The following is a 26890-nucleotide window of genomic DNA, read 5'->3' as shown; positions in this document are numbered from 1 at the left end:
TACAGTCTAATTTAGTATTCTTCCTATTGCACTACTGTCATTAAGAGAAAGGCAGCTGAAAGTGGTCAGCTGCAATTTCCATACATGTAAACAAACAAAATAAAAACAAACCAAGAAATTAATAGATTGAACTGTCAACATTATGGGGAAAAATAGGTGAAATTTGTTGTAATATGCCTAGAGAAAAGGATAGTACACTTTCCCTAGCCCTGCTTCATATGGTAGTTTGCAAGAGCTAGCTCATTGAAGTCAGTGAAAGTGTTTCACTGATCACAGTGAGTTTTGGTTGAAGCCTTCATTCAGAGTTACTGTTGCTGTGAACCTCCCAATAGTAAGACTGCCTTAGTGTCTAAGTGTGTCCTCAAAGGAAGTTTGCACGCTCAAAGTAAAAAACAGTCTTGCAATATGTGGATCAGCGTACCTCTCAGAATTACTTTTAAAAGAAGCAGTCAGAATTGTGATTCAGTTCTCAATAATTTCTCATTGTATATTGCTGTTTCTTGATAATTTCTGTTTAGTTTTTAGTAGATATGTAAACATTTTGAATGTTTGAAGTTATAGTATCACTCATGGTTTTCGTAAAAATATAAAGAAATTTGTGTGTTACATTTTCACTTGAGCAGCAGTGATGTCACACTTTCACCTGGACAGCAGTGATATCACTGTTCATGCTTTCATTGTAAAAGATAACAGATTAATTCAGGGTTGGTTTTGTTGTTGTTGTTGTTGTGTTGTTTTGTTTTGTGTTTTGTGTGATGCTGATGTTCCTAACTGAACTGCAGTAGTTAAAATGGTGGAAGATATTAAGTGCTTTATAGTGAGGGAGAGAATAGTGAATGGAGCTGCGTACATCCACAGCCTCTGTGTGTGTCATAAGAGAACTTTGAGAACCTTGGTGCACTTAATTTGTTTGAAATACCATTGACTTATTGCCACTAGCAAGCCCACTGGAGACAAATACAGTACGTGTATGACAAAAAACTCTTGTAACTTTATAGGCAGAAATAAAAAAAAGAATTACAATGAGGGTGGTGAAACAGTGGAACAGGTTGTCATCCACAGGTGGTGGATGCCCCATCCCTGGAAACGTTCCAAGCCAGGCTGGATGGGGCTCTGAGCAGCCTGATCTGGTTGGAGATGTCCCTGTCCCTTGCAAGGGGGGTGAACTAGATGACCTTTAAAGGTCCCTTTCAACCCAAACCATTCTATGATTCTGTGAATTTATGCAGTGGATGGATGGAGCTGTAGTTGACCTGATTAGCATTGCAGGAACAACAGGTGGTTTAGAGCATTCTGTCTCCTCTCTTGTTTCATCTAGTCCTGATGTTGTTGCAAGTCACTTTTTTTTTTTTCTTTCATTGTATTTAGGCAAGTTGGAATCGAAATCAAAGATTTTGGACAAAGTTGGAGGAGTGGTGTTGCATTTCATTCCGTTATTCATGCTATCCGCCCAGATTTAGTGGACATGGAGAAAGTGAGGGGAAGGTCAAATAGAGAAAACCTGGAAGAAGCCTTCACACTTGCAGAAGCAGAACTAGGAATTCCAAGGCTGCTTGATCCAGAAGGTACCTAATGCATAGTTGAAACAAGCTTGAACTGCTTGCATGGGTTAAATCAGATGTGCCATTTCATTGTGTTTAGACATTTAAGCAGCATTTTGTGCCATTCAGTTAAAAATTAATTTACTGTGTTCTATACTTGTCTAGATGTGGATGTTGACAAGCCTGATGAAAAGTCTGTCATGACCTACGTAGCCCAGTTTTTGAAGTACTATCCTGATCCTCATCATACAGTGACTGATGTGCAGGACAATGATGTAAGTTTCTCTGTTATAACTATACAAATCTGTTTATAATGAATGGGGCTTTATAAATACATTTTATAATTCTCTTATAGTTTATTATGTTTCTTTTTGATGAGCAGTTCAAGTGAAAAGCAAACACGATAAAAAAAAACTGGGAAAAATTAGGTGAGAATAAAGGAACTGGTGTTGCAGATATTTACTGGAAAAAATAGAATGGTGATCCTGCAGAGATTTTCCTATTTTCAGCAGTAAGAGCCAAAAAACCACAAACAATTATTGTGGATAGCAGCAAACCAACAGATCCTGAAGTTCCTTAAGAGGTTTTCAAGCGTAACACCAATGAGATTGCAATCATTTGTTACCTGAAGCAATGTGTCACTTTTGTTTCTATCACACAAGGTTTCTGGACAGGAACAGGAATAGTCCGAGAGATTGCTTAGGTGTAGTCTTTGGGCTTTTGGGCTCAAGAGACAGTTACAATTTTGACATAGGTTTTTCTCTTGCACAGTGATCACTATTGACTCTCAGGAATTGTTTTGAGTCTTTTTTTTTCTTGGTGGTTTTTTTTTGTTTTGTGTATGCTCTAGTGCATTGGCTTTTCACTAGCATGGCTATACTCAGTAATGCCAAGCGATCGTGACTCACTTCCTAATCCTGATCATTTTCTTTCTGCGTGGCAAACACAGGAAACACTGCTGAGACCATCTGCTCAGCCCCAGCAAGAGAGAAAGAGGAAGCACTTTTTATTTGTGTGTCTTTGCATTCTCTACAGAGCTATAGAAGAGATTTGAAAGGAGTGAATCTCCTTCCTTATGGCTATGTGTGGCTAAGGCAGCTGTAGCTTTGCTGTCTGATTCCAGTGCCTCAGCACTGGAATTTCTCATTTTTCTTCCTGCAGCATTGATCTGAGGGACATACATGTGCCGATGCCACAGCATTCCACTGAGCCATGAGGCTGCTGGAGCTGGGGGAGGGAGCACTGAAGCCTCATGCTGTGGCCTGTGGCCACCTAAGACAGTCCCATCATCTCCATACCGTAGCACACAATGCAGTTTCTGCTGCCAATAGCCTCAGCCAATTCTTTAGCCTGTGCTGGGGTTGGATTTTGAGGAACAGCCTCACCACCTTCTCCTGAGCTTTATGCAGAGATAATGCAGGACTCAGCCCCACCATGCTCTGCCTACCTCTGGCTATACCAACAGAGACGATAGCACATGAGCTGTAAAAAGGAATCTACTGAGTTGCGTCCAGAATTCCCACTGGATTACTAGGCAGTGAAACAACACAAATTCATCAGTTTGACATGCTAAGCTGAAGACCACTTCCTATTCCTAGACATTGCTAAGATATTCTAGCAGGTGAATTTTGGTGGAACCCCTGTATGTCACACTGCAGAAATCAGTCACTCCCAGACTTTGAGAAGAAAGTAAGAGTTTAACATTGCACTAAATTTCTAATGTCATCATCCTTTGTTTCCTTGAGGAAGAACTATATTTGTTCTCACACCCCTGATGGAGTGCCTGGCAGTTTGAGACAAACTCCACCTCTCCAGTGGAGTCTTCAGTCAAGAATTGCAACGGGGCCCTCAATTTTTTCTAACACAAGTTCTGATAATTCATCTCTGGATAAATTCTTATCCTGTCAGGCAACTATGTCCACTCTATACCTCGCTCCCTAGTCCTGTCCACTATAACTTCCAATTCCCTCACCTCTGGTCATGGTACAAAATTATGACCACGTGGCATGGTTGAAGGGAAAGCGATCTGGATGGTTTCAGGCCAGTAAGCAATGCACAGAAAGTCCAGGACCCCGAGTATTCACTAGCCCTGAAGCAGTGAAGAACAGAAAAAACAGCACAATGCTTTCATCTATTTGGGACTGGATAGATATAAGCTCTCAAATGGCTAAACTTGTGGTACACTTTGGTCTTTTATTACTATGAACTTTGGTATTTCTGTCATATATCATGGAAAGAAGCTTATTTTGCGCTCGACTACTTTACTTATGACTTTTCAGGGAGAATCTGTCAACAGATAATCAAATTTATCATACTCAGAACTTGCATTTTAAGATATTTGATCTGTTCCCGAGAAAATCATAGTGATAGATTTGGCAGACAATCATATATTCCAGCAAATGTTAGTACCTTAGTTCTGGAAGGGAGAGTGAAAGAAGCCAGGAGTTACCGCAGTTGATCCTGTTGACTGCAGGATATCTAGATGAAACAAGATATCCAGATAATCCTTGGCAAAATAAGAGTGTCATTCATATCGCAGGATACTTGTGGAGAGACTCTGGTGCTGCAAATCCAACAATGTTGTTTAAAAATATACAGACATAAGTGTAACATTCCATATTTACACAACATTTGAAGGGAAAATTGAAAAAAAAAATCTCAATCAAATGTTTCATAATCAACTATCTCGTGGAGTTTTCTTTCACCAAGTGCTTTCACATCTTTTAGTCCAAATTCTCAGTTATGTATAGGTTGGTAAAAATGGCAAAGGATCATTTGAATTACCAAGTTAAGTAAGGCTATTGTAACAGCAGATCCAAATTGATAGTGTTGCCAGCTGGTGAGGACACACTTGGAGCACTGTGTCCAGTTCTGAGGTCCTCAGTACAAGAGAACTGGAATTATTGGAGAGAGTCCAATGAAGGGCCGCAAGGACTACAAAGGGACTGGAGCACCTCTCATGTGAGGAGAGGCTGAGAGAGCTGAGACTGTTCAGCCTGGAGAAGAGAAGGCTCAAGGGGATCTTACCATGTTATAAATACAGGAAGGGAGGGTGCAAAGAGGATGGAGTCACGCTTTTTTCAGTGACAGCATGAGAGGGACGCAATCTGAAACACAGGAGGTTCCCTCTGAACATCAGGAAAGGCTTTTTCACTGTGAGGGTGACTTAGCACTGGCACAGGTTGCCCAGAGGGGTGTTTTCATTGTTGGAGGTATTCAAAAGCCATCAGGATGTGTCCCTGGGCAACTGGCTCTAGATGTCCCTGTTTGGACCAGATGACCTCCAGACATCCCTTTCAACCCCAACTATTCTGTGATTCTGCAATTCTGTGATAATATTTAAGAGCATACTTGATGTATTTAGGATACTTTTTAACGAAATGACAGTAGATGTCTTCTTCCAATGCAAGAGGATTGCTCTTTTCTAAATGGCATCATACAAGAATGGAGATTTAAAATCCTTAAAAAAAAAAAACCAGAAGAGTGATTCTGTTTATAAAAGCAAGAACTATTTTCTTTAGTACTTAAGGAAACATTTGTGAACTTATCCCTTTGCAAATTTAAGGGAAATCTTCTTTGATAGAAGTAACCGCGTAGAATGATAGTATGTCAACTAACTTTCTTGACCACACAAGCCATTTAAGTGCCTTTTTTTAACACCTTTCTGCACCCATGGTTATTCTGATATTCACCTTGCTAAATTAATTGACTGGAAAAAATGTAAAGGAGAGAGTACTTCCTTTCTCAGTGCACAGAGTTGGCAGTGAATCAGATAGCCACACAAATATCTCCTATGTAATCCATTTAGATTGAAAATTCATTTATTCTTCTTCAAGACATGTTGTTCGCAGGTTCTGTTCTAGGTATGCAAACAGATGCAAGATCAGACCAAACATGTAAGATTGATTCATTTTAAAGTAGTCCTTTTATGTTTTGTGGAAACCATGTAAGTTAATTAAATGCCTTTGTGATCACTGTAGCTAACAATACAAGGTGGAACAGTATCTATTGCCCCTTTCTTCCCTTTTACTGACCTGGAGTATCTATGTCCCTCCTAAAGCTTTCCTTAGGAATTTTGCGGTATTTGGTTAGTTCAGTTATTTAGGACAGGATTTATCCATCTTTAGGAATCTAAAAGCTAGGTACTTACACTCCACCTGTAATCAATAAGAGGTAGACACTTTTCCAGATGGCTTCTTTTTTAAGATGGTGTGCTAAATAAACTCCCTTCTGGAAGTTCATGTTGCGTAGCATTTCTACAGAGTTAAAACTGCCTCAGATGAATCCTTCCCTTAGGTAATGATAGATAAAATGTTGGTGGCAGTTTATTAAAAAGAAATCCTGACATGCTTTATATTTTTGTTACTGGTACAATCTCTTTATTCCTAGCCTGTCTGTCTTCCCCCTGAAGTCCAATATAAGGAAATATGTATCACAGAATGGTAGAATTCAGGTACCTGGGAGAGAGAACCTTGCAAGACTCTTATCCTTTAAATTTCTGGAGTACTCTTTATTTCTTGTTTTCCAAAATTAAGCACTTTTAGGGTACATTCCATCCGACCTGTGCTAAGTGCCTGCTGTAGAATGAGATGAGTTGGGCAGTAGATGCTACATGCAGCTGTTTTTTTTCTCTCTATCAGAAAGAACTGAAAGTGACCATCTATCTCAGCTGCAGATGCCAACGATTAGTTAGGAGAATCCTCCTTTAGAGTGGAGTGTGGCTGAGTGGTTTTTTATGGGGGAGGGAGAATTTCTAACCCTCCCCTCTGGCCCTCCAGCCAACTCAGCTGCCACTGTGTTTCCTCAAGATGTGCTGTCCACACAAATTCCTATTCCTCTTCCCTCCTGATGCAACGTTCAGTTTATAAGGAATTGGCACTGGAAGAAGTGGAGTAATGATTGAAGCTTAGCCCTTATTTATGGTCAGAGGGAACAGCTATTTGCATGTGAATTTCTAGAATTAAAAGGGATCTAATATCTCATGCATGAATCAGCTATGCACATATGTGAATTTGTGTAGTCAACACATCTCAAAGAATCACAGTTACTGTAAGGTAAGTAACTAGTTTTCCAGATAATATAAATCATGTATTGACTAGCAATAGGGAAATCAAATCTAATATGAAAACTACTTCATTAGATATGATACAGACACATGAACTTGATAGTATTGTAAATGCATCTTGTATTCTTACACTTGTGGCTCTTTGTTTGTTCTCTCTGGACTTTCTGCCTGCTTTGCTTTATTTTGTTGGCTTTTTTTTTCTTTCTTCTTTTTGTTTTCCCACTTGTTTCATATTGCTAGGAACTTCAAGCAATCCCAACTTTTGTAATTTCTTTTATGAAATTTAAGGTAAGAGTAATATGCTCCAGAATAATTGCTTGAATTGAACCTTTCATGCTTATTATCTGTTTGTATCCTGCACTTACTTGACTTAAGATTTTGAGTGTTTTTATGTACATTTTTTGTTTGTTAATCTTTCCAAGAAAAGGAAATAGATTAACATAACAAGTTAAAGTCTCCTTTCTTATGTGAGCTGATCCTAACAGCCTAATGCTTAATTTTGCAAGTAATTTCACAGAAATATTATAGAAAAGCAAATAAACTTTCCTATAATAAATCTCAGACTATACTTTTGGTTTTTTAAAGTATAGATATAAACATGAAAAAATAGGTTATAGATTGATGTTTCTACTCATCTAATCTCTTTTTAGATGGGTATTTTTGTATATCTTTAGATTTATAGAGTAGATGCTAGATGGTATATATGATTGTGCAAGTGATGTATGTGAACTGTGTGTTGGAAGGAGAGAGCATTCATGTGTAATTGCATGATATGCACTGCTCTTTTTCACATAAAATACGATATTTTTAAAAATATACTTTTAAAATCATCTAGGACATTTAGATACTTACACTCCTCTAGTATTAACTGAGAGTTCAGAAATTTAACATGGAGTATTTGAAATGAACACTCAGAGGTGGAAGATTGCAGAAGTTAATATATTATGAAACAAATAACACGTGTCACTGCAGTCAGTCAATAGTATTTATAGTTTGACCTGATACAGTTAATTACGTGGGTTCCACACTCGTTTTTATGTGGGTGATTTTTTTTTTTTAATATATAAGCAATAGGTTATTTTCAAGTAAGTATGATCAAGGGTTCACCTTATATTAGGTATATCTAGCTAGTGATATGTGTTGAAGTGAAAACTAATACTGATAGCAGAATTATTCCTATCTTCTTAATCCATTCAAGTAAATTTGGACAGCTTTAATGGGAGCTTGTTGTAGATTCTTAGCTTTACACAGCCCCACTGCATTGCTGCTTAAGCTAGTGAAGATTTGAAGTGGTAAAAGCTCTGTCAATTTATTTGTAGAGGAAGCACTCTCCTTCAAAGTATTTCTGATGTAAATTCTTTCTCTTCTTGTGCTCTGATGAGCAAGTAATTCAGAAGATAATCCTGTCACCTCCAGCATCTTTATGCCAGTGGTGTTCCCCAATGTCAGAGGAATTTCTTGAGCAACAACTGCAAAAATAACTTTCTGAGCTGTTCCAGTGATTTGCTGCCTACTCTTACAGACAGGCATTAATATCTCATCCCTGAAGATGATTCTTGGCTCAGCATTCATCATGCATCTGTGATACTGTTGTCAGTGAACGTGTTTCTGTAATACATAGACACATATACATCCAGTAACATATATACAAGCCGGTTTTCCAAAGGAATAGAATAATGAATTGAATGTCTGTATAAACATTTTTAAAGGGACTTGATTTTCTCAGCACATAGGCAGTACAATAGTTCAACTTCCCTGAAAAACAGATGACTCAATTTTTTTAGATTTAAAAGTTCATATTTGAAAATTCTATCCTGCCTATGCCTTATAAGTTGAACAGTTCACCTGGTGTATAATTACATATTAGAGAACCCAACAAAGTACTCCTTTTCCAGTCCATAATTAAATTTCTCCTGAAGCACAGATATGTATTTTTAGCCCTTCAAACACAGAAGTAATTCTGCATTATGTTATTTTCAAATTAACTCTGGCATATCAGTTAATAAAATAATGTTTTGACTTTGAGTCTGGGCTGAAAACTTTCTTTATAAATTTAAATTGTACCCCCTTATCATGTTGGAACTAATAAACACTTTTCTCTAGTTACCTTCTTTGATGTTCTTTGTCAGTTCCAGAGTGTTCCAGTTCTGTTCATCTCTGCAAATCAGTGAATATTCATAGACTGGTGTCAAGATAATTTAATACTTTAAAGTGCTGTTTGGAAGTAGCATGCAGAAAATAAGTCATAATGGCGTAGATAAACTGAAATAAATGTGATCAGAGATCAATGATTCTCATACTGGGGAAAACACAAATAGTTATAATTATCCTAGAGAATTTTTTTGACGGTTTATGTTCTGATCTGTATGCTACTTCAGATGTGCAGGCTTCAGAAAATAGAAAATACATAGCTGTAAGAATATCCTTTTGATATTTTTTTTTACTGGGACTAAGAAGCACTAGGCACTAATTAAAGACTTATTTTAAGAATGATAGCTCATTAAATCTGGAGTGTGTTGGTTACAGGTGCCTTGGTGTCAAGGAAAGTGAATCTTCTGTGTCAGTTACCCAAACTGAGACTTTCAAATGCTTTTATATCAGGCAAGGACCACAGAACCAAGTTTGCAGGTGATAAGTGATGCACTGAACTGGAAACTGTGAAAATGTGGGAATAAATAAATAACATGCTTATCCTGCATTGTTGCACAATGTCTTTAACAGCATTCACTTAAACAGTTACCGAAACACCTAACTCTTCTGCAATTAAACAAAGGAAACAAATAATTGTCTAACTAAATACTTAAAAAAAAAAATCACAGAAGACTCAATGCCATCTGTTGACTTTCTCTTTTCACTTAATGTCTGAAAAATGGTATGTGATTTAAGAGAGCTGTGACTGTTCCTGTGTCCTTTATCTTCAAATACCATAGAGATATTCTTAATTCTAGTGATATTCAGTTTCAAAAAGATTTGGTCAGACCCAGTTTTAGCCATTATTAAATTTTTAAGCTGTGTTGACAGAAATCTTGCAAAATACCTATTTTGTTCATATTGCTATATAAACAGTTGCAGCCATATAGATGCTCTTCTTGCAAAGACTTACTTTAAGGAGATGCTCGTCAACAATAAGAACGTGAGCCACAGAGGAATAAAAGCCAGTGTTTTACAAAACTGAATTTATAGTATGAACTTAAAGTAATATACGCAACGTTGTGACACAATTATTCTCTTCCTGTCTTCAAGAATATCTTACTTGAAGTTTGAGTTAATAGGATTGTTATAGGACTTTCAATTCATTGAGATGCATAGTTTAGTATTGCAGTTATGGAGCTGACAGCTAAATACTAATACAGATCTCAGTCTCGCTAAAGTAAAATCTTTGAATTAATGGAGTGCATGTAGTATCAAAGTTCTGGGATGTTTTTGATGGCCAAATTAGTTAAGAATTCTCTCTTCCTGTGTTCTTTTACTCATAGGGGAGTAGTCCTGGCTTTGCTGTTTATCTCAAGAATCTCGGTGCTATTTTTACACACACACAGACAGCTATTCTCCTTCTCTATACTTAAATGATTTGAGAAGTTGAAAGCGTTAGGCATTTTGGCTTTTTGGGACACTATATACAGTCAAGGAAATCCAGCATTGCAAATAGCTGGAGCAGGGAAGTGTCTCGTGTCCTGTACTGTTTCTCAGGTAGCAACTTTTGGCAAGCGTCAGAAGACAGGAGCGTGAGCTATAATGAACTTTGTTCCAGCCTAGCTGCTCTAATATCATTTTGACCTCGCTGCAACTATGCAGCTAAGAATTTACCTAGCAAGTTAACAGATATAATACCTGTGATATTTGCACAATCTGTTGCGCAAATTCTGTCCAACCAAATACCGCTGTTTTGAGTAGAGGATCAGTAAGAAAATTAGAAGAAATATATCCAAGAAGAATTTATTTCCTATCTGAGGATATTGTCCTTTCCTCAGCTGAAATGAATCAATAGCTCTACACTTTTAAAAGTATTAAGAAAAGTTATATTTTACATATTTGAGGGAGCTTTCTAAGAAAGAAACCATAATTGACTCCTTTCCAGGTTAGGATCTTTTCTTAAAAGACAGTATATTGTTTCTTAAATACAGTCAGTGGCTATTCTTTTTTTTGTCCCATGGTCCAGTTTTTCTTCTCTCATGTAATGCTTGAAACTTAATCATTCATTTTAGGTGATTAACTCATATAATGTGGTGTTTTATTTGTTCTCTGTAATAGATCTGTTTCTGACAAATTACATCAGATGAGAACTGCAAGTAATAGCTCTGACACTGCAGTGTCCCAAATTGTTGTGATTTCACCACTGTAAGACTCATGTCTAGATGCTTCACTTGCCAGAGAGATGTTAATTTCTGGAGTACATCTGACACCTCTACTAATAGACTCCAATGTTTTTTTTTTCTGTGTGTGTATGTGGTTGTACTAAATCATAGAAGGAAGACAGGCTGATGCTGAGAGACCTAAAAGTGTGGGCAGAACAATTTGAAAGAGACTTAGCCCGAGCACAGATGACAGAAACAAGCTTACAGGAGAAATACCAGGTAAGCAGTAGGGAAAATTTTGTATGATAATTTTTGTATGTTATTGTCATCGTTATGTGTAACGTGTACTGCAGTATTTTCTGCAGTCTCTCTCTATATATGCAAGTCAATATACTGTACTTTAAAGGAATAAGGACACAAACTCTCTTGCCTTTTATTGGTGGAGGAATTTTAATGTCAGCTCCAGCTTTGCTACGTAGATCAGTGCACAGATGGTTTGCCTAACACGGAGCTTTTTCTAGCTGTGTGAAGAAGGACTGTCCTAGTTAGAAGTGAGCATGTGTCTGTAGAGTCCTTCCAGATCCTGCATGATATAGCTCAGATGGGAGGTATGACTGAAGTCTGGGTGAGGTGACAGGTGGAGAGGACAGGGCTTAGAGCTTCATCTTTAACCCCTCTCTCTAAGGTTAATATCTAAATCGGCAATATAAATTTTGGCCTAGATTTTCTCCTGAAGCTTGGCTGCTCTCTGAAAGCAGCCACTGTCTGCTACAGGTAGCATTTAATTCTTGCTATTTTATCTGATTACTTATCATTTCCTTTCATGTAGGGTTCAGGCACCTGATATCTGAAGAAAATATAAAAATCCTACCTATATTTCCCTGAAGGATTCTACAGTCTATTAAATCCTTTAATAAAATGCATTTCAGTGTAAATATGCAAGTTTATTGTTGCTCCTCTTTGGGAAGGATTAGGACTTCTGTCAGTATAAAATTGTCATAAGTTGTAGTACTCCATAAATGTTGAAGAATTTCAGTCTTCGTGGTAAGTTGATTTGATTTTCTCTTTGTGCAGTCATTTAAGCATTTCAGAGTACAATATGAGCTAAAAAGGAAACAGATTGAACTTGTAACCCAGTCATTAAGGAAAGATGGTAAATTATCACTTGATCAAGCTATGGTGAAGCAAGCATGGGACAGAGTTTCTTCCAGGGTAAGTTGAAAATTATTTTGCTATATATTTTATTAAATTAAATATGAGAATTTAAAATCGTTTGGACACCTGTTTGCTGTTGGTTTTATTAGGCATTAAGAAACTAAAAATGGACCAAACTTCTGGCACTATTCAATTATTTTGCATTTGTTTTGAGAACACTGACTGCATTATCATCTTTAATATTGCTCGAAGATAGAATATGAACTTTAAGAAAAGGACTATACTTTGGGGTTTCTCTTTATTTGAAAGTGTGTTGACAGGGCTTAGCAAAGTTCAAAACACTGTTGATAAAAAGGATGCATAATGCCCCTCAAAATATATTTGTTTAATGTAAATTGCTAGTTCTCTGAGAAATTCTAATATAATGTTTTTTAAATATAACTAAAAAAAGTTTCTGTGTAATACTGAGTACTTTATCAATAAATGAGGATTTAATGCTATTTTTGACCTGATTGCAGTAATAATAAATTAATATTAGTATTTGTGATAGTAATTTTGTAGTAATTGAATGAAAAATCCCATGCAAGTTATATTGTTTGTCCTAAATAATTTTATTATATCATTATTACGTAATGTATGTTCATAGATTTTCCAATATCATATATTTAACAGAGGATCTGTTTAAAAGTATTCTGGAGTTTTGACAAAATTTTCATTATTTTTTCACTCCCATGACTGAGATTGCCAGTAAGACATGGTATTTTGCTGCTGTATTCTCGACACCACAGTCCTTTGAGACTCATTTGCACTTTACACATAGAAAATATGTTCAAAACAGAGATAAAAAAAGATTTTATGCAAGAGCATGAAATAAATTACATACAATGGAAGAAGGTCTCACATGCCTTGCTGTGCCTATTAACTGATGAAATTCCAGATCTTTATCTTGTCAGTTGTTCCAGTTTATATGTAGTAAGTTCTGTAATTCTGTTACCATTCTGGAAGGGAAATAGATGAATCAACAAATCCTTATAGGAATTTTGTTGCCTGTGAGAATGCTGTAATTTCAGAACTAATGTGAAGTAATATACCTAAGTTTGTCTCGAACATACTCTGTTGCTCAAACGTACTCCGGTATTTTGGTCTTACAGTATAAAGTCTGATTTTTCTCAAGATGCTTGTTTGTGTAATCAAGGAAGGAAGTTCAGTCCTCTTACTTTTATTTCCTAGCTACTTGATTGGCACATACACCTCGATAAATCTCTTCCTGCACCTTTGGGCACCATAGGTGCTTGGCTTTATAGAGCAGAGGCTGCTCTGAGGGAAGAAGTAACCGTTCAGCAAACTCATGAGGAAACAGCGAATATAATACACCGGAAGCTTGAACAACATAAGGTAGATCTACATGCATTCATTCTGTGTGTTATATTTAATTGTTTCAAAAGCTGTAAATGATCCATACCATACAAAGAAAGATGATTATTTTTAGTTTCTGTGGGTGGCATCATCTTGATGATAGCTAAAGCTAGGTGTCTTTAAATGATGACTTGAACTGTGATATCTGTGTGTCTTACAAGCAATATTCAAAATTGCTTTTGAATGTTCCTGCTGCTTCTATCTGAAGGATATCAGGTATTAATATTGTTCCCCTATTCTAGGATTTTGGTTCCCCTATTGTAGGGAGCTCATAAGTTGGGTACATTGTTCAACCAATATGAACTTACTAAGTGAAACAGGAGAGAAATAGCTGACATACTAAGTGTGCTAATAGTCAGTCCAGGTGATATGCACTGGGGGAAAAAATAGAATTAAGTGAATTTTCATAGTGTTGTGATGACAAGTAGGATGAGAAGTCCCCTCTGCTGTTTTAAACAGGAAACATTTCCAGATGAATTTTAATCCCTTTTGTCATTTTCTGAGTCCAAGTTTTCATTTAAAATAAAAACTGTGAGGTTTATCTATACATTTATGTAATACATATGAGAAAAAAAAAGACAGAGATTGTTGGTGAGATGCTAAAAGAAACTGAACCGGTGAATACGATAGAGAAAGCGGAAAGATGGTGTAGAGAAAGGCTTCCATTGTGGTAGTAAGGCTGTATTTTGTATTGCTTTTTTTCTCTATCACTACTATTTTAAAACTTGGTTGTAGTTTTGTTATCTTTTGTGATTTGGATATGGGTGAGATTTTTTTTATTATAGAGTAATGACATATAATGAAAAGCTGATAAGTTTCATGGTCATCTTGGAACAACTGTGACAGACAATGGTAGTTTATCTGGAAGATCTGTTGAGTCTTCTGATTACTCTTTATTAGAATGGTGGCAGCTCTTCTAACTTAAGTGGTGGCTAATAAAATGTAACCAAAACAATATTAAAATCTATGAGGAAGGTATTGTTTTCCTTCTAGGTCTCTTGTAATGCTAGATCTCATTAGCTTTCTTGCTAACATCAAATGTTTTAGGATGCATAAGGTTTGACATTTATTTAAAAAAGCAAGTCAAACGCTTTTTTTGTTCTTATAATGTGAACACTATAGACCTCCTTTGATACATTCATAAAAGACCCAAAAAGTGTCTCCTAAACTGTGTTTTCTTTGCATAAGAAATGCTACAGTGAGGGACTTCTATGCCAATAAATAAACTTTGATTTAGGCTAGTCTGTGCCAGGAAAGTTTTCCCATGGGAGTCAGTTGGGGAAATCTTCAAGAGAAGCATGTGTAATTGTATCTGTTCCTGGAGTTTTTGTTACTCAAATTTGCATTGATGAATCCTGATATGCTATTGGATAGTACCAGAAATGCATTACTGGTGGTTTTTTTTTTTTTTTTTTTCCAGTCCTTGTTTCCTGGGAAGTTGCTAGGGTTTGTTTGTTATGATTTTGTTCAGATTACATCATCACTTTCTCTATATCTTTGTCTCATCTGACAATGGGTTATTTTAGTGAACTTTATAGCTTATGGCCATTTTGAAGCTAATACAAAATGTACCAGCTTATTTGGACAAGCCTTCATAGAGTCAGGCAAGCACTTAAGTTTATTTTATTTAGTACTGCCACCAAGATCCAGAAATTAAGGACAATGTCTACGCTTGTTGAGGGTTATTTTGCAGAGCAGGATTTCACTTCATGGGAACACTGTACAAAAGTTTTCATGGGCTTCCAGTTGCCGTTGGATTAAACTACTGCGTTTTCTTTTGACTTACCAATGCATGTTAGGGGCGTCCCTTTTTGTCTAGCAGGGTCTCAAACACAGCTAGCTGAAATACTTATTCAAAGTCTAGTCCTTCGTGTGAGAGTATGTGAGTCATAGGATACCCCCAGTGGAGTTTTTGCCATAGTGAGATCAGTGCATCACTTGCATCTGAGAAAGCCTGGTTCATTCCTCTTCACAAAAAGGTGCTGGCTGAAATGGAAAACAATGAAAATACAGATGGGTTGGTGGGGATGGTGGGACCATTTGGTGAGATGAGCCAGTGAATTACTGTTAATTTCTGCTGTGCAAGCAGTGGGGAGAAACCCTTAATCGGCACATAGGAATAAATAGATGTCTGTGAGCAATACACAAGCCTGCAGTTTGTTCCCCCAGGTGAGAAAGGGGGACCTTTGTATTATTTCCTCTGCTAACAGGCTTCTGAGAGCACTTTGCGCCAGAAGCTGTCTGTATGCAGTAAAATACCCACTGTTCTGTGTCCTCTTTGCTGCTGGGGACTTGACGCGTTATTGTTATGGTATCTGTTCAAAGACTACTGCCAGTCATTCATTTTAATATGTAATCTCCAGGAAGCCGTTTGAAGCGGTGTTGCTTAGTTACAGTTGAAATGTGCTCTGCTGTAAGGTTTTTGCTGGTACAATTCTTACCACAGGAATACAGGTCGGGTACCACATTCTGCATTCATTCGTGTAATATAGAGAGAGCAATCCTGCAATTTTTTGATGCTGAGAGAGTGAAAAGTTCAGTAAATATTGAATATGTACTTACATAAGGAGCTACGGATCTTCTGCCTATATATAGCGGAGTAGATTAGTTGCTGAAAATTTGAATCTGTACTTAAGAAAGGTTAGTATCTATTGTAAAGATGTAAAGAGTAAATTTAGCAAGATTATGCTGTTGTTATGTTAGAGTATTCGCAGACTGCATTTCAGGGATTATTTAATACAGTTAAGAGTTCTTGTTTTGTTAAACCTTTGCAATATATCCTCTGTTTTAAAATCTTCCATAATTGTTAGACACAGCTTCAGCAGAGCATCTTCTAAGGGAGCTCCCTATGTAAATGTTCAAGTTGATGTAAATGCTTTTTTGGTATGCATAACCTTGCATGCAAATGTGAGAGCATGATCAAATAGTTAAATACATTGAGTCATCAGTGCAGGCTGAAATTTGTGCTTATTAGTTAGATAGCCTACTGTGAGCCTTCTTTCTTCTTTCTCTCTCTATCTCCTTCTCTCCCCCTTCCTCCCTCCCTCTCTCAATCTCCCTCTCTTTCTTAAAATCAAATCAGGATCTGCTCAAAAACATAGATGGTCACAAAAAGGCATTCCATGAGATCCACGGGGCCAGGTCTGTTAACGGCGTGCCTGTTCCACCTGACCAATTAGAGGATATGGCAGAGAGGTAAGGCTTTCAATCTGAAATAAACCCCCTCTGTGAATAAAAAGGAACCTGTTTGCTTTTTAATCTGTCCATGTAGAAATCACTGTCTAATTATGTTTCTCAGTGGCAAGCATGAAAAAAATTGGAAGGAAGAACCTCCTAGAATATACATACAAATATAAGGGAAAGCCTGATGCATTAAAGATTGATGAGAATCTAAATAAGCTATAGGTTTTGGAAGGGAATACTTCTTTTACATTGATCCTGTTATTACTTGTCCCTGGAAGAAATATTATGTAATAACAGCCAGAATGCATGTGAAAAAAAGAAAAGAAAAATGACTTTGCAAAACTTAGTAACAAATGCAAACTGATGATTTCTATGAATAAACAGAAATGTAATTAATTCGCTATTCAAGAGCAGTCATCAGAATGATCATCATGCATAATTAAATGTTTGTAGACTTTGAATTAGGTGAAAGATTAGAAAAATATCTGAACTGTAACTAAAGCTTTCAGTCTGTCCTGAAAAAAAAAAAAAAGAGTATTGCTGTATTTTACTATAGTGTGATTCATTTTATAGGTTTAATTTTGTTGTCTCTTCATCTGAGCTCCATCTGTTGAAGATGGAGTTTCTGGAACTGAAGTACCGTCTGCTGTCACTCTTAGTCCTTGCAGAATCAAAGTTAAAATCATGGATTATCAAATATGGAAGGCGGGAGTCGGTGGAGCTACTTCTTCAAAATTATATTGTAAGTTGCGGTTGTCTTCTTTTTATAATTGTTTTTGAAATTTTCATAGTTAAGATTGCTGGACATGAATACAAGAACAGAAACAGAAATGATGCTTGCCAGTCAACCCCTTTATGACTGCATTCTTATGGAGTATCTTTACAGAGGTGAATCTGTCTTCCCCATGAAGGAACTTCAGTCAAAAAGCTAAAAAGGAAACCATCTCTTCATTATCACAGATAATGTCATAGCTGCTAACTGTCCAACCATCAACTTACCAAGCATATCTGGAAGTTCCAAATACTGTATTTTTACTTACCTTAGATAGGAATATTAAATAACTTAATTTCATCATCTTTTGCTACTGTGTAGATGCACTTTATAGTGACTATATACAGATTAAGTGTAGAGATAGAAGAGGCTTTTGGCATGCAGTCCTCCACAGTACTTTCTTTTAAAGTCATCCAAATGAAGAAAAAAAAAAAAAAGAAAAAAAAAGAAGTTATGCTGCCTCTATGTACTTGTTCAATAGACTATACTGATAGGCGTGTCATTTTATTCTTTTAAAGAATGATTTTTCTTCTCCTGCTCAGCATTAGTTTATTAAACTCATTACTTCATCTCTGTTCTGGAAAGAGATTGCTCCAGCTCTGCATCATTGGTATATCATGTTAAGAAACAGAGGTTATTGACTTAGAAATGCTCATTCGTGTGTTCTCTTCAGTCTTATGCTGCCCTAACTTGTTAAATGGACACTTGCAGTGTGGAGTGGCTGGTAGAATGGTACCACTGCTGCACTTCTACATTAGGATGTGAGGGATTCTTTCAAAAGTGGGGCTGGCTAAGTACTTTTTTCCCCTTCTGTCTAATCCCTACGAGGAAAATTGCACAGGAAAGTTCAGTTTTGAAAGAATTCATACAGTTATAGAACCATTCAGAGCCAGGACACTGCAGAGAAAGTTATTGGTGCCTCCACAGCCTGATAGTTTTTAGTGCTTTGGAGGAAAACTTCAAATTCAGGAAAGTTCCTCTACAAAGTGAGAATTGAAGACCTGTTCACACTTTTCCCTTTTTATGTTTAAACTTCAGCAGTTAGGGACACATAAAAATTCAGGAGTTAAGCCTTGTTTTAGAAAAGCTTTGCAGAATTCAGGTGGTTATTTAAAATAACGTAGTTTGCTAGAGTGATGTGCAATAGCTAGGAGTTATAGTCCATTTGTGTACTCTGTAAGACTGTCTCAAAAACTACTGAAAGGTGACATGGAAATAATGAGGAACTGGATAGCATGATTTCTGGATTAATATTTTATATCACTTCCTTATTTTTTGCTTTAAAATGAACATTACGTGGTAGATTTTTGTGTTATTTTGCGATTGCCTCAGTTATTCTTGTGCTTTAGATCACTAATGCTGAGATGGTCGTTAGGGGAACGAAAATGCTTCCTTGCGTCATTTATGAAACTGCATCACATAAAAATGAGGAAATTGGGACAAGAAGATAAATGGAGCTTAGTTTCATTCCTGATGGCCTTGACTTCTGGCTCCTCCCAGGTGTCCAGTAATGGAAAGAGATTTTATTTGCTTTGACTTCCCTTGGGAGCAATTTTCTAAGACCAAGAGCCAAGTGTTGTTCTTCCAGTAAATTAAGAATTTTATGTAGGAAAGCTCTAGTCAGTACCTTATAGTCAGTGACTATATTTGTAAGAGATAAAAATGTACATTTGTTTGTCTGCCAAAGCAGATTGAGCAACGTCAGCATTCTAGGAACACGCATAGTTAGGATCTGGATAGAACATATGCTTGGGAAATATTTGTGTACTGTAGCTGAAAAATAAAAGCAGTGGTTGTTACTTTATCCCATCTTCTTTTCACTTGTCTGTCATCTACCAGAAGTAAGGATCAGCATAAATTGTACACCATCAACCTGAGGAATGTACTGAACCAAAGTCTCAGCTGTAATGGAGATACTGGGGGGTACAGTTATCCATGGATTTTAACCCACGGAACTGTGTTTTGGCATTGTTGTATAAAACTTTTTTTAGCACTGTATGCAATACGGATTTGGGAAAAGCTACATATTTTCTTTAAGGGATCTTGTCAGATGGGAGACAATATTAATTAGTAAACTGTCTAATTTTTGAAAATATTTCCAATTGCTCTTGAGATCAGTATTATATAAGTGATTTGATACATTATTTTACATTCTCACATGAAGTCTTGCAGTTTTTGGTTCAGGGTAACATGTCTGTGTATATGGGTTGGAAAAAAGTGAAAGTCAGAAGTTTGTCACATAATTCATGGTAAAACACATAGATCTTTACACATGTCAGGGGTATATTTTTTTAACAGTAGAGCAAAGTAAAATTCCTATTGTCCTTGACTTCTGGTTTCCTTGGTTATAAGCACATTTCTAAAATACGTACTAGATAACTGTGGTGATTTGACATAGCAACTGTAAAAGGTTTCAAAATAGAAGACCTTTAGATATATATACTGGCAGGCAGATTAATTTTTAAAACTATTTTTCAAGTTTATGTAGCGTGAGTTGATGCATACACAAAATCTAATTCTCCTTTTCAAAGTACATTGAACTTTGACTTCATTTGAAACCGTTTTACCCAAATCACAGCAGTACACATAGTATTTTGTCTATTCTGACTTTCCAAAGCTTGTGCAGATATATGTGAGATGTAGTTGCCCTAATTTTATAGATCTGTAACTGAAGAGGCATGAGAGGTTAGTACAAGTTACAAAACCATTCCAAAACTCCACGCAATATAAAAAAGCCTTATAAAAAAGCAGGTTTTTCTCCCTTTCTTAACTTTGGTAATGCAAGATATAATGTGCTTGCATAATATAGAGATAGAATTATATATCACACTTAAAGGAAGTAACGTTTCTGAAAGACATTTTTTAAAAAGTCAATGTCATTTACCATAAGGGATAAAGAGGCATAAATGATAAAGAGACAGAACTTTGTCACCAGAATATTTCCAGATAAATAATTCATCGCTCTATAGCACATTACACAGCGAAAACATCATTCACAAAGGAAAAGCGCTGTCACACTTTGGAAAAGTAGCATTTCTTTGTGCAGTATTTCCTTAATCTTATTTCTACCAGTTACAAAGGAGGTAAAGGAAAACTGAAGGATAAGTCAGATGTTTTTCATCTCTTAAAGTGAAAAGTGCCTTTCTGCAAAGGCTTAGTACAGCACAAATTTTTAAAGATGAACTGCATTTTATTTTCGTGGTGACCTATATGGATGAAATTTTCTCTTTTGCTAAAATCATTCCACTTAGATTTCAATGTAAAGCAGTTTTCATCAAATAACTTCTAAGTTAATTGCTCTGTTTCTGCACATTCAAAGTATCATACGCTAGTGAGTTTCAGCAAGTCAGCACCTAGCAGACTGGCTAAGAACATACTAAATAATCTTTCCATGTGCAAAGTAAATGAACTGTATTTGTAAAGGGAGACTCTGCTGTACCATTAATTTGAGCAGGTGAAACTTATCATTTTATAATGATGGTAATTTAAATATTATTTTGTAATCATGAAAAAAATGCATGGAGGAATAATGAAGTTAAAAATTGTCATTACTGTCCTGATGTAATTTCATGGAAATTATCCTTATTCTTAATATCTGTCTTCATTTTCTTCATTTTGTCTGTTGTATTTTTTTTTCCTTTTCAGTCTGTTATTGAAAGTAGTAAATTCTTTGAGCAGTTTGAAGTTACTTACCAGATCTTGAAAAGAGCAGCCGAAATGTATGCCAAAGCAAATGGCTCAGGTAAATGCTTATGTTTCTTTCATCATGGGGACACCATTTTAATCACTTTAGACATAAGTGTCCTTTAAAAAGATCTCTGAGTGTTTTTTTCTTTCATTCATCAGAACTGTACAGCAACTGGAGTTCACCAGAGAGGCTACAGCCTCTGGTAGCAAATTCACATATTCTCTAGCATGAAGCCAGCTGGTACAGAGCAGCCTGCCCTCCTGTTATTAAGATTTCTAAGTCTCCAGAAGAGGGTGGTCATGTTCAGATTTCCTAAAGGGAGAAGTCCATGGTCCATACTAACTTCTGCGTTGTTTCAGTTTTGTTGATCTGGGACAAAAATGTGCCAAGTGAGACCAAATTAGGAGTAGGGAAGATCATGTTCTGGTGCCTGGCGATGCTCCCTGGCTTGGTTTCATTTACTAGAAAAAGACAAATAGAGAGTTGGTCACAGTATTGTTGTAGTAGCAAAAGTACAGCCTGATTTATTGAAGATTCTTCGGTAACTGTGAAGATCTGCAAGAGGAACCCAAATGATCATTTAAGTATGGATATACATGAGAAAAATGTGTAGCTGATGTAACAGCTGCCTCCTGTAATTCCTAAACAATGCTGAGTTCAGTGAGAATGCATGAGGACAATATTTGACCTAGATAGTCACGGACTATCTATCACTTTAATCTATGCTGAGGAGATAACACAATAATGTTGGTGGAGGATTGCTGTAGCTGCTAAAATGGTTAGGAAATGTGGAGAGAAAATAGGTTGGTTTTTTTTTTTTTTTTTTGGTTTTTTTTTTTGTGATGGTGATGCTCAAATTTTACAAAACTAAACATTTTTTTACCAGGTGTTATTGCAAAGAATAAAATTAATAGATGTATTCAATGCTATTAAAAATCCAATAATGAATTCTTTTCTAAAGAGCAAATACTCACTTAGATGAATTCAGAAGCAGTAGTACAAATTAGAGGACATTAAAAATAATTTTTACATTATCTATATTCTGCATGTTTTATGAAGTCTCAGGATTTGCCTGCATCCTTTTTCTTCACTCTATTTTTTTCTTCTGGAATGAGAACACACTTGTTCCTTTATTGCCGTGAGAAAAATACTAAAAATTAAATGTCAAAAATTAGCAGCAGTTTGGTTTTAAACTCACTGGGAGGAAGATCATAATTTAATTCGGTATGCAGACGTAATATGTGTTTGTACATTATATGTCTGTATTATTTGATTTTTTAATGGAAATTTTATCTTTTGATTTCATTACAGATTAACACCGCACTGAATATGCAGTGTGACTATTTTAATATACCACTCATTTTATGTACTTTTCTTAGTCTTTAATTCACAGGTTTAATTTCTCAGTCATAATTTTGCATTAGAACTGGGCTGTGAACTGAGCATATGTATATAAAAGCTTACTGAAATAGAAGTTTCAGTAAAATATAATTCCATTATGAGAATGGATAAGCATAACATAAAATTAAGCTTTACAGAAATAAACATGAACTAAAATAATCAATGTCTTTCCTGTATCTCAGTGGAAGAAGTTGAGAATGTGATGAAATTCATGAGTGAAACAACAGCACAGTGGAGGAACCTCTCGGTAGAGGTGAGAAGTGTAAGAAGCATGTTGGAAGAAGTAATTGCTAATTGGGACAGATACAGCAGCACTGTAGCAGGTCTGCAAGCTTGGCTTGAAGATGCTGAAAAAATGCTGAATCAGCCTGAACATTCTAAAAAGGTACGCACTAATAGCACGTGTATCTGGCTGTTTTGTAAATTATTAAATGTGAGATATGTTTTTCCATTTGCTTAGGTTATTTTACAAAATATCATGTAAGAGGGAGCGATCTTTCAGTTTCTGGCATACTGTCTACATTCAGTATAGGTGTTTCAATGTTTGCACGTGTAGCATGTACACACTTACATATATACACACAATAAAGGAAGGCATCATCCATGATGACATGGTTAGACACATCTTTGACATGGAATAGAGGGCAGCAGTGTTGCTCAGAGATAGGAATGTTACACGATTCAGTCCAAGGCAAATAGGACTCAACACCAAAGTGCATAGTCATGTGCTGCCTCTAAAGACACTTAAAGAAAATTATTTTTTTCCACTGATTTTTCTACCATATAGATGACAGCTGTCAGTATTAGTTGCCTTCACAAGAAAACATTATTACTGTGTGTTGTTATGTTTGATGGGTAAGTAATGAATCAATTTCCCTGCTGTTTTAGAAATCTTTTAGACAGTTCCTTTTGGGGGCTTGCAGTCCTAAAGAGAGTACTGCTGTCTTTTTTTTTTTCTGTTCTAATAGTAGGGTACTGAACCACTAAGATTTATATCTGTGAAACTTCAGTGATGACCCAGATTGACTTGAGTAATACTGCATTTAATAGGAACTACATTTTCACCCAATCCCAACGTAGCAGCTGTACAGCTCTTAACACCAAAGTCTGGCTTCCATAGGTAGTAAGATGACAAACTGACATCAGGTCAGGAATGAGCGTTTCATTTTGCATGACGGAACAGTGTAATTTTTGTAAAAGTTTGTTAATTTAAGTTAATGTAAAAGTGTGGAATACACTTTTTAAATAAAAATAAACCTGTGAAAAAAATTAAATAATCTGGCATGTTATAAATATCAACAGTTGTTATTACTGAGCAGGATCAGGTTGATCTTAGCTTCTTGTGTATGTTTTATGTAAGTAACTTGGCAGTGTTTGAAATGAAATACTCTTATATCTATATATTAATAAAATCAAAATATTTACCTTTCTGACATAACATAATCTGTCTGTAGACTGAGATATGTATTTTAAAAGTTACTTGTACTATTAATCTTGAATCTAGCACTCCACAGCAGTAATGTTAACTTAGATAGTTTTGGGGAAAGTTCTGATTTAGCAGTTTTTAATATTTGGTTATTAAAACCAAAAGCAATGCTTATATTGTTTTGTACAATTAATAGTCACACATCCATCAGCACAAGCATCTGGAATCCCAGGTGAAAGATGATAACTGTTGTTTGGAATATGGCATGAAGTTCTTTAAACATTTCCAAATGTTTGTTCTCTAGAACAGTCATTGCCATGTGCCTTCCATCGAATTGTGCATTGTTTGGGAGAAGGATTAGCAGGGACAATCTAAAACCATGTCAGAGAACATGCAGACAATCATGGGACACTGATTGAGTCCAATTTTGTTTACTGGTATAATTGTAGTCATAGTGCCTTGAGATACCTGCGTTAGGAACAATTGCCCATCCTCTTGAAGAGCAAAAAGGAAAGGAGGGAGCTGGTCTGTGTCTTCTCTACCAGTTCATGCGTGTGTACGTGCCTACAAGATGCACAAAAGCATTTGGGACTATGTCTGGACTATTTAGGCTGTCTCACTGGAACAGGGAAAAAAAATCAGTGACAACCATCCCTTTCCCCTCACTACTCATCTGCTCTGAGACAGGAGGAAGCGGTGATAAAGAATCAATCTTGTCAGGTCTTCTGGGATGCCAGGTCCTGGAAAGCTGCATATGGTTCACAGAAGGGGAAGAATCTCTCTACAGGCTGTATATGGCCTGGGTTACTGTCAGCCCGTACTGTTTGAAGACCAGACAGAAGTTAGATGAGCCCTAACAGTGTTTTCAGTTATGAAGCTTTCTCTTCAGGAGGAGTTCCATTAGTTTAACTGAAGCTACTCAATGGATTAAAATGAGCTGTAAGTAAACTGGTATAAATTTTAAGTTCCATAGGTTTTGTTCACAGACTTTAAAATCCTATTATGGCATATCCGATATGAGGAGCTTCAGAAGATAATTGTTCAAAGAGTTTTATCAAGCCATTAGCTCGTTATTAAATTTTAGTTTCATCATTTAAGGTAAAGTCTGTTTGAAAAGGTGTTTTCATTTTCTTCTTGAGGATTTCTTCCGGCACTTGCCTCATTGGATCCAACAGCACACAGCCATGAATGATGCTGGTAATTTTCTAATTGAAACATGTGATGAGACCATTTCCAGAGACCTTAAACAGCAGCTTCTGTTACTAAATGGAAGATGGAGAGAATTGTTTATGCAAGTTAAGCAGGTATGTGTTTCTGCTGTTCTTACTTTTAAATATTTACTTTGTCATTTCCAAGCAAGCAACACACATTTGCCCCGCTAGCAAGAATATAGGACAACTTACTTAAGTGCCTAAATGTTCATCATCTTTTAAATTGGTAATTAATCCCTGACAGCAGTTTATTTTATTGAGGCTTTTCCTTTGTTTGTCTTTTTGGTTATACAGGTTTTTATTTTTATTTTTTGGGCATTTCCAGTTCTTATAAGCTGTAGTTTTTCTTTATTGTCTCTTATCTTGATACAGTGAGTATTATTTATGCATATGCTCTACTGTTCTTCGACAAAAATGATTGCCTTTAAGTAGCTATCATTATTGTAAGCTCTATAAACCTAAACAGTGAAAATGGTGAAAGGGAATATTTTTATTGCTCTAATGAAAGTTTCGCTCAATTATTATACTGCAACCATAAGCAGGTACAATGCAAGTTAATTAACTAAATGTTTTCCCCAAATTAGTCAGACATTACTTCTAACTTGTGCCAAGGAGGCACTGAGGTTCAACTGGTTGTTGTTTCTATATTTGCTCTTTAAAAAGCAAAGTGAAGATGTGAGATAAAATTACACAGAAGTATTTCACACCTCATAAACACATTAGAAAATCTCTTTGCTATAGTCAGTGTACATCTAATGATATTTTCCCCTTTCAGTGATTTTAAATAGCAGTTGCCTATTTAAAGATGCTGAATCTATTTTCTTTACTTGCATGATTATTTCTATTGTAGTCAAGTTTAATGGAAAAGCAAATAATGATAGCACCTTTTTTGTTGTAACTTTGCCAAACTGTTGACTACAATGTTCTCAAGCTTTATTTATTGATGATATTTAGGGTGATTCACTCTGGAAGCAGTAATTTCCAGGATGTAAATGTCTCTTCCCCTACTTATGCAGCTTTTTTTCATGTGCTGACAATACGGTTTTTCTCACTGGCTTTTCACCACTTCTATCCTACAGCTCTTTCCACATGCTAAGACCTGTGTTTCCCCTTCCCCCAGCCATTAGGTCTTTTAGTGAAATCTCCATTATCCTTCAGCTTTTCTAGGCTTTTCATGTTCTATTCTCTCTGTTGAATTTTGCAAATTGATACTGTAGATAATGAGAAATTGAGATGTTGATTCTAGGTTAGAAATAAATGAGAGTCTGGCATCCTCTAATTGGTCTAAAACTTTGAAAAGGCTGACCTCTTGTATTAATGTTGGTCTTTTTGGTATCAGCACTTGTTGAAACTAATGCAGACTATTAGTGTCTAACTAATTTAGAAGATTAGTTTCCATTATTTTGTATTTTGTTGAATAGAATTTTTCCTGCAAACAATTGCACTGAATCCTGCTAATTCTCTTAAGTCATTACATAATTGCCACATATCTCATTTTGGGTAGTTATTTTTTTGTTTCTTTCTTTCTTTTTACTTTACATTTTTTTAGTATGCTCGAGCAGATGAACTGGACAAAATGAGGAAGGAATACTTGGATGGTGTTGCCCATTTGACAGCTTTTATTGATGAAAGCAATAGGAAATTTTCAGTCCCTGTAGAAGTGTCCTTCCTTGATGTCAAAATGTTTGTACAAGATCTAGAAGTAAGTGTTTTCTTTCCATTCCTTTCTTTCACCTT

The 26890-nt window shown here is 36.1% G+C and overlaps 1 protein-coding gene across 1 annotated transcript in view; it reads left to right on the top strand.

The window, feature by feature from the left end:
* The window catches only part of SYNE1 (spectrin repeat containing nuclear envelope protein 1), a 310078-nt gene that overhangs the window by 72639 nt on the left and 210549 nt on the right, over nucleotides 1-26890 (top strand). The window contains exons 9-19 of the mRNA XM_086745962.1: nucleotides 1369-1565; nucleotides 1707-1816; nucleotides 11073-11180; nucleotides 11976-12113; nucleotides 13287-13451; nucleotides 16555-16667; nucleotides 17229-17397; nucleotides 21073-21169; nucleotides 22699-22901; nucleotides 25082-25246; nucleotides 26703-26855. Coding sequence (XP_086602088.1) covers nucleotides 1369-1565; nucleotides 1707-1816; nucleotides 11073-11180; nucleotides 11976-12113; nucleotides 13287-13451; nucleotides 16555-16667; nucleotides 17229-17397; nucleotides 21073-21169; nucleotides 22699-22901; nucleotides 25082-25246; nucleotides 26703-26855 — 1618 coding nt within the window. The remainder of the gene's footprint in view (nucleotides 1-1368; nucleotides 1566-1706; nucleotides 1817-11072; nucleotides 11181-11975; nucleotides 12114-13286; nucleotides 13452-16554; nucleotides 16668-17228; nucleotides 17398-21072; nucleotides 21170-22698; nucleotides 22902-25081; nucleotides 25247-26702; nucleotides 26856-26890) is intronic.

Source organism: Chlamydotis macqueenii, chromosome 3, assembly GCF_036417535.1.
Source record: "Chlamydotis macqueenii isolate bChlMac1 chromosome 3, bChlMac1.mat, whole genome shotgun sequence".
In the NCBI taxonomy this organism is placed as follows: Eukaryota; Metazoa; Chordata; class Aves; order Otidiformes; family Otididae; genus Chlamydotis; species Chlamydotis macqueenii.
The sequence above is the reverse complement of the archived record's forward strand: the minus strand, read 5'-3'. Positions and strand labels throughout refer to the sequence as shown.